At 46.5% G+C, this 7,907-nt stretch overlaps 1 protein-coding gene across 3 annotated transcripts; it reads left to right on the forward strand.

Moving 5' to 3' along the window:
* Positions 1 to 778: 778 nt before the first annotated feature.
* Positions 779 to 3,355, forward strand: TEX55 (testis expressed 55). 3 transcript variants are annotated; one of them, XM_066569236.1, is made up of 4 exons: positions 779 to 875; positions 1,725 to 2,171; positions 2,444 to 2,506; positions 3,170 to 3,355. In XM_066569236.1, the coding sequence occupies exons 2-4, from the start codon at positions 2,007 to 2,009 to the stop codon at positions 3,221 to 3,223; spliced, it is 282 nt and encodes a 93-aa protein (XP_066425333.1). In that variant the 5' UTR covers positions 779 to 875; positions 1,725 to 2,006; the 3' UTR covers positions 3,224 to 3,355. The 3 variants fall into 3 exon arrangements, with proteins under 3 accessions (XP_066425333.1, XP_066425341.1, XP_066425350.1); XM_066569244.1 differs by lacking the exon at positions 779 to 875 and adding an exon at positions 913 to 1,031; XM_066569253.1 differs by lacking the exon at positions 779 to 875 and adding an exon at positions 1,073 to 1,153.
* The last annotated feature ends 4,552 nt before the right edge of the window (positions 3,356 to 7,907 follow it).

Raw genomic sequence — 7,907 nt, forward strand, 5'->3', positions numbered from 1 at the left:
CAGGGCCAGGCATCACCACCAGTGACATCCTGGCCCATATCAGGAATTGTGTGAGCAGCAGGACCAGGGCAGTGATTGTCCCCCTGTATTCAGCCCTGGGGAGCCCACTCCTCAAATCCTGTCTCTTCTGAATCGAGCCCACTTCTGGGGGCCTTCACTACAAGGCATTGAGGTGGTGGACAGAGTCCAGAGAAGGCAATGGAGCTGGTGAAGGGTTTGGAGCACAAGTCCTTTAAGGAGCAGCTGAGGGAGCTGGGGGATGCTCAGCCTGGAGGAAATGAGGTTCAGGGGGCCTTATCCCTCTCTCCAACCACCTGTAAGCAGATTGTAGCCAGGTGGGGGTTGGTCTCTTCTGCCAGGCAACCAGCGATGGGAGAAGAGGATACAGTCTTAAGCTGTGCCAGGGGAGGCTTAGGTTAGACATTAGGAAGAATTTCTTCACAGAAAACATGATTAGACATTGGAATGGGCTGCCCAGGGAGGTGGTGGAGCCACCGTCCCTGGAAATGATTAAGCAACGATCGGACATGGCACTTACTGCCATAGTCCAGCAGGCATTGTAGCGCTCGGTGACCGGCTGGACTCGTGGATCTTTTCCCACTGACGAACCCCGGGATTCCCGCCCCGCCGCCCTGGAACTCCGCCCTGGAACTCCGCCCTCACCCAAGATGGCCGCGCGGCCCTCAGCCGCCCGCGTGACGCCGGCCGCGCCGCGCGCCGAGTCACGTGACGGCCGTTACCGTGGCAACCGCCGCGGCTTCCCGCGCCCACCCACCCACCTCTCCCTCGGCTACGGCGAGCGGCGAGCGGCAAAAAGAGCCGGCGCAGGCGGGGGGCGAAGCACCCCCTGCCCTTCCCTGCAGACCCGGGGGCAGGTGAGGGAGAGCCCCGGCCGGGAACTGCTCCCCCCGCTTCCCGGGCTGCACCGCCCGGCCCGGCCCGGCCCGGGCCGGCCTCCCACCGCCTCTCTTCTGCTCGGAGCGAACCCCGTTGTCAATAGGAACAGCGCCCTCCCTCCCAGTTCCAGGAGGGTGAGCGCAGCTGCTGCTCCCCCTCGGTCCTCCCCCAGCACCCCGCTTCAGGCAACATTGCAACAGCCGGGACTCGGGATGGGAGAAAGAAACAGGGCCGGACTGCCCGCGCTCAGTCACAGGTCTAGGGATGGGAGTGAGGGGCATGGACACAGCACAGTCCACGGCCAGCTGCTCAAGGGGTAGATGGGCAAGCCTGCCCAAATTTCAGCTGTTGCTGTCAGGGAGCAAACCTGGAGGTGCACCAAGCAGGGAATGAGGCAGGAGCTGAGGGCAGCCACAGTGCAGGCAGCGCGCGCATCAGAGGGGTCACCAACAGTCACAGGCAAGGAAAGGTCATGGGTCAGGTCTGGGATCCATCCAAGGAACTTCCATAGACACAAAGCTACCTAGTATATACACTCAGAGTCACCCTAGGAAGACTAGTCAGCGAGGATCAGGCACAGATACAACTGCTGAATAGTTCAGTTCTGAAGGCTTGGGCCGAAGCTTAAGTAGATTTCCTGTGATCATGTAGAAGGTGCAGGTGGAGCCAGTCACAGAAATAAACCCTGTTAGTGCATGCTATAAGTGTGCATATTACTCCATCTTCTGCAGCATATTTATTTGCAGAGGATGGAGTAATATGCTATGTCTAGTCTGTGGAGGTAGATGTTTTAAATACTCTTGTTCTTTATCTGCTAAATATTGTAGCAAGGGTTCAATCATCATTCAGAATCTGAAGTGGAGGAATCTGAGGACCACACACCCATAGTTGAATCCCCACCATCACTGGATGACTTACGTGGCGTGGAAACACCAGCATCTGCAGCCCAGCCGTCTGTAGTGGAATTGCCAGTACCTGCAGACCAGCTGGCTGTCAAGAAGCCACCACATTCTGAGCACCACTTCCAGCTCATTGTATAGTCTGCATCCAGGGAAAGCTCACCTGAGATCAGATCACCTGTGGGTGAACTTCCAGGTTTCAAAGTCAAGATGCACACCTCTGAATCCACACAGGATGGCAGTAACACCGTTGAGGCTGTGTTGTCAGCAGCAGAGATTGCATTTGAATCATTGGAGAATCCAGAGGATTTTGGAGACCCCTATCAAGTTGCCATGAATTATGTGGAGGAACATAAAATTCTACAGATATTTCAGGTGAAATACATATTTCTTATCTTCTTCCAGAGGCTTATATGAGGAGCTTGGCCTAAAGTTAGCTTGAATCAAATTATCCCTTCCCCAGATCCCTCCTTGTCCTGTGCTGTCTTAAGTATTGACTTAAGAAAAAGCAGTAGAAAAGGACCCTAGATCATCTTTGGTGTCTGAAGAGATTCTTGCTTTTTAAAATGCAGATGGCATTGGAACAGGAAGTGCACCCATCTATTCAAAGATCAATAATTCTTTCCTCCTGTTTGTCTCTGTCTCAGGATATCACAGAAAAACTGCTGATCCACAAGCCTGATGACCCCTTGCAGTTCATATTGCTGGAGGTAGGATGCCTTGCTGGGGCTCTGTGGAGACAGGGTCAGCTTTGCAGAGCACATCAGAGTTATGGTCAGCCCAGGACTGTATCCCTGACTGTGTGTCTGCTGTCCTGGGAGGAAGAAAAGCACAGGCAGCAGCAGAGGGCCTGGGGTGCAAGGGACCATGTGTGCCCTGAGAGGAAGGAAAGGTATGGGAGGGTGGGGCAAGAATGGGGTGAGTGTGCCCTGGAGTTACCTGAGAGGTTAGGGAAGCTTAATGACAGAGATCTCTGTGACCCTTCTCTAGCTGCCTCTATCCCAAACTGGGAGGGAGCACTTTTTCTGCCCACACCCCCCTATTCAAGACAGCTGTCTCTGCTGATCCTGAAGGGTATTAAAACACAGGTAATTCAAAGTCAGTGAAGTAAGACAATAGTTGGGAGTGAGTTAGAAGTGTGGATTGCTTCTTGGGAGGAGGAGGAGAAGGTTAGAAGAAAGAAAGCAGAGAGAGGAAAAGAGTGCCTTCATTGCCCTCCAGTCAGTCAGGAGAGGCACTATCTTTGAAGTTTGCTGCTGGGTTCATGGTGCACTAAGCACAAAACCTCCAGAGGAATGGCAGGGTCAGTTCTGGGCATCAGTGGGAAAGCAAATAAGCTCCCAAATGACTCTTTTCCTTTTCCTTTTGCCCAGGTGCAGTCTATGATAAATGCCAGGCAAGCAGAACCAGAGAAACTATCGGAATAGAACGAAGATGTGTAGGTGTTTCTAGAAGAGGGCTTGTGCACTCCTTTTGGCACCCATTGACCTTGCTGTTGTGGTATTGCCACACCATGCCTTCACAGCACTGTGTAGTCATTAGCAATAATTTGGAAAAGATCTGCTTGTCTGTCTCTTGCCTGGTTTCTCTGTTTTGTATGCTTGTGCTTCTCCTTGGGTTTAAATCCTGCATCCAAGTTTTGGTTTGGAATCACAGACTGAGATCTAAGTGTGCATGGATCTGCATACACATATGGCACATCTTGAAGAGGCAGGTCTGCTGAACTTCTAGGAATATAAATGCATAAATCTCATATTTAGGCCAATCCACACTCTGCCTCTCTGTGCAGAGAAACCTCACAGCTCAGACAATGCAAGGACAAAAGCAAGTAGAGTTAAAAAGCAGCCCTGGACAACTCACAGCATTCTTTTCTCATGCTGCATTGGTGGCTTACTGTGTCCAGTTATGCAGCTGCACCAATGCCTATCTTGTCCTTCGATAGTTTGTGTCTGGGCTTTCCCACTGCCCCCAGAGCTCCTCTAGTGCAAGACGCTGTCTCTCTGCCTCTTCATACAGCTGTCTCACCCTTAATCACCCCTGCTGGACACTGATCACTCTGCTTTTTGGGATGGCCCTGCCTGTATCATTGTAAGTACAGTGTATAACCAGAACAACCAGTAAAGCAACAGTTGCACACACCCTTTATGCTTTCAGGAGACATTGCCACTCAGGAATGTGGGAGGTGAATAAAAGCAAACAAACCAAAACCAAGCACTGCTAGCCTAGAGAATTAAGAGTCAAGGTACATTTCGCAAGCTCATCCTTTGAACTGTGTTTGATTTTTGAAACAATTTTTTTCTTTCTTTTTCTTGTCTCTTGCCTGACTGTTATTGAAAATGTGCAACAGAGCATACTGTTACTTTGGCTTAATAGATTGTCTTATATGCAGATGCCAGAAAGGGTTTTTATGTCACTACAGGCTTTTCTCTTTTTTAGGCAAGTGCTCTAATTTCCTGATGAATGGTGGTGTATTCCCAAATGACTGTTTCTATGGCTATGAAAAGAGCACCATAAAAACTTACATCTATTTATTTTTTAAAAAATAATGTATGATGATTGGGTTGTGTGATTCTACACAACACAGCTTGGGCACCAAAAGTCTGGGAATAACAGAGGGGAAGTATTTGGCATAAAAATTCCATGTGTGAGATGAGTTTCTATCTGAGTTTCTATCTGAGTTTCTCAAAAAGGATCAGTTAACTCATGTGTTTCAAGATTGAAAACAGGTAAGCACCCCTGTCATTCGTAGGGAAGGGAGTTTTTCAAGGTTATTGTGGGCCTAAAGATGGCTCAAGATTCAGCATAAATCTTCATTGGCTTTATAAGAATTTTAATGTAGACTTAAGCATCTAGGTGCCACTGCAGCAGTGAGATACTTTTGAGATCCCTATTTATCTCCAGCAACTGGAAAAATCTGACAGTGAGAATCTGAGATTGATCTGCTTACAAATTCTTGACCAAAAATGTATCAGGCTGAAAAACAATGCATCCACGCCCTGTCCTAATGTATCTCTGTGGAACAGGACATGTATGGAAGATGAAGATAGTGTTTGAAGCCTTCTCATCTCTATGGTCATTTGTCAGCACATTGTACCAGGAGATGGAGAAGCTGACATGTCTTTGAATTTTGTTGTAGAGCAGGATTAGGATGCCTTGGGGTACAGCCTTCACTGTGTATTTCCTGCCTCTGTCATTTGGGTATTGCAGTTTGTTGTTGTCTTTTGCTTACAAAAAGCTTTTGTTCTCAGACTATATGTATATGTTCTCAGACCATAAGTATATGCCTTCAACTTCATGTCAGCATTAAGGGAGTTATGCAAGGGAAGATCCTTAATTCCTCTCTCAGGTAGGTTGAAACGAGCTGGAAAGCAGTCTTCTTACAGGTGACAGAAGTTTTGCAAGAGAGGCTCTACCCGGTGTTCCTCAGTAATCTCAGGGCCACAATTTTCATTTGGTGGCCTGGCCACCTCATCTCATGCTAACAAAGTTACTGTGTGGCAGCAAGAATTCCTCCCCAGTACACATAAGAGAGAGCATCTGTCTTGTCTATTTCTCAGAAAAGAGAAACAGTGTTTTCTGTTCTTTTCTTTCTATTAAGGAGAGGTCCTTCTCCATTGAGGAGCAGTTTTCTAGAGATGAATGAGGCTGTACCCAGGACAAGCTCTGTGGGCCTGGAGTTGGCATGTGTAGATGGCATGAGACTGGGGAAGGCAGTGGGCCAAGGAAAATCCTTCAGCATTCAGAGTTGGGGGGGGGATATAATCTCTGAGCAAGGACTTAAATCAGAAATGTCACTTCCTTTACCTCAAGCCTCTCAGATGATCTAATTTTATTTTATAAAAACAAAAAAGCGTCCTCTAGAATGTTTGCAAATTACAGTGTTTAAGGTAGTGTCACACAGCTGTATTTTTTGATCTACTTCAGAATTATTCTGAGAAATACACTCTAGCTCTAGAAAAAAATCTACTTCACATTAAGGCACTGCTGTTTGTATATAAGGCTTTTCTGTGCTGAAGAAAAGAAGAAAAGTTATATTTTAAATGGAAACTTTTACTGTAGCCTTAATTCCAGAGTGACTGTCCCTTTTCCACAATTTCTTTCCAAAACCATTGGATCCTTATTTCTTCTTTGTAAGTGGACATTTATCAACATGACAATAAACTGTCATTAAATTTCTTGCCTTGAGTGCTCAGAAGGAATTAGCAGTTCCTCGTATGTAACCGAAACTCTTCCATATAAGTCCTTACAGCACACCAGTCACAGCACATTTGAATGCCCTCCAGAGTGCTAAGCAACGTGACTAACATCTGCTGTTTGCTCTTTCTCCTCTCCACAAAGGAAATGGCTGTGCACTGAAGTGCATTCTTCTAGAAAGGGTTGGTTTGGGGTTTTTACCACACCTGTGTATCTCTGTGTACTTCCAATGGGTAAGTCATAAAGTGGAAGGTGTGGAAGTTGGAGGTAGTTTGTAGTTCCCGTGGATGATTTCTCTGCAGTATGAGCTGGGTACTGAGAAAATGCATTCTTTTCAAGGGAGAGATTTTTTTGTTCATCCATGGACAGGCACAGAGGTGCAACACCCATCTAATCTGCCAAATGGCATGGTCTTATGGTGCCCAGACTGTTTCTGTTGTGAACCTTGTGCTTCTCCAGAGACAGGACACAGAGGAGCCAATCAGGAGGAAAGTGTAGTCCCTGTAAAATAGGTCTCTTGGACCAAAGCATCAGTTTCTTTTTTCTGCCCTCTCTGTATGGAACTTGAAAAGATTCAGCTGCCCCAGGCAATACTGAAGTTGCCTGTGTACTGCTTCTAACCAATGGAGGAAAAAAAGTTGTAACAGCTGATTAAAAATCCTTTGAAAAGTTCACACAGCCTCTGCTCTGGTTCTTAGGTGCAGGGCACAGGCAAGATCTCCCTTCAATGGGCAGCTGCTTACAGCATGAGACATTTCATTGTGACTCACTGGATATGAATCACTGCTATATAACACCAACTTTAAGCTAGTTGAATGCCATTGATTTCAAAGTTTCACAATCATGTGGAACTCATAGTAGGCAGTAGCAACTGCTTTCATGTCTGAAATGGAAGAAAATAACCTCTGGGTAAAGTCCAACAAAGAGCTTAGCTAAAGAGAGCTCCTCCAGGCTGAAGACTGGAGAATGTGCTTGGAAAGGCAATATACTGAGGCAAATTGATCAAACCCTGTCTGACATGCCTCCAGGTTGTATTCCAGAGAAAGCTTCTCTTGACCATTCTTTCATCCAGATAAATGCAGGAAAAAATGAATAAACATTTCCTTAAGGTCAGGAATTATTATCCATGGCTGCATTCCTTTTTTGGGGACTGTCCTTATGGACAACACTGATGCAGCAGCATCACCAAAAGCTCATGGCCACAATTTGACATAGAATAATGAAAAGAAGAAGTTTGAGTTCTTGAAGAGACATGGATTGGATGAATATTCATTCATCATCTCCTGGAGAAAGGCAGTGGCCTGGAATGTCACTGCAGAACAGATGAATTTAGGCAAAGCAGATGGAAGAGATTTCTGTATATATAATTCAACACTGGAAACTGACTGTGGACACCCCAGTAGTTGGTCTGTTTTAGAAATTCCTGGTATGAATGAATGGTGTGGCTCTTCTCCCTCAAGGCTATCATCTCAATTCCCCATGCAACTCCTCTCAGAGATGGGAGTAGCTCACCCTCCTTTGTCACAGACCCTATTGTTCTCAAGCACTAGGAAGGAAATCTCCATGGCTTATTCATCCAGGAGTCTGGGGTAAACTATCTTCCAAGGCAGAAAAGAGGAAGAACTGCTGGTGTCATGTCATAAACTGCGCTGAAATAATACCAGGAAAGAAACAAACAATGAGATGGACTCATTTTCTTTTTGACTTTGTTACTTTGAGACCAAAATGAGCATCTTTGTCATTGTCATTAAAGAGGCAAGAGGTGGAGGGACATACAGTTGCACAGAGCCAGAGTTATGAAGGTGCACAGCTATCTACTGCAGTTCTCAAAATTAAAAGGGAAGCATTGTAGCTAAGGGAGTGCAACTCTCAGTTTACACTTGCCATGAAAACTTCACTATAAACTTAAAAGTCTTT

This window comes from Molothrus aeneus, chromosome 2 (assembly GCF_037042795.1).
Source record: "Molothrus aeneus isolate 106 chromosome 2, BPBGC_Maene_1.0, whole genome shotgun sequence".
Lineage (NCBI taxonomy): Eukaryota > Metazoa > Chordata > Aves > Passeriformes > Icteridae > Molothrus > Molothrus aeneus.

What these genes read in the sequence shown, in the direction of transcription:
- TEX55 (XM_066569236.1), top strand. Translation starts at nt 2,007, where the DNA reads ATGCACACCTCTGAATCCACACAGGATGGCAGTAACACCGTTGAGGCT. An exon ending in AAATTCTACAGATATTTCAG is followed by an intron (nt 2,172 to 2,443) that starts GTGAAATACATA and finishes TCTCTGTCTCAG; the next exon opens with GATATCACAGAAAAACTGCT. An exon ending in TGCAGTTCATATTGCTGGAG is followed by an intron (nt 2,507 to 3,169) that starts GTAGGATGCCTT and finishes CCTTTTGCCCAG; the next exon opens with GTGCAGTCTATGATAAATGC.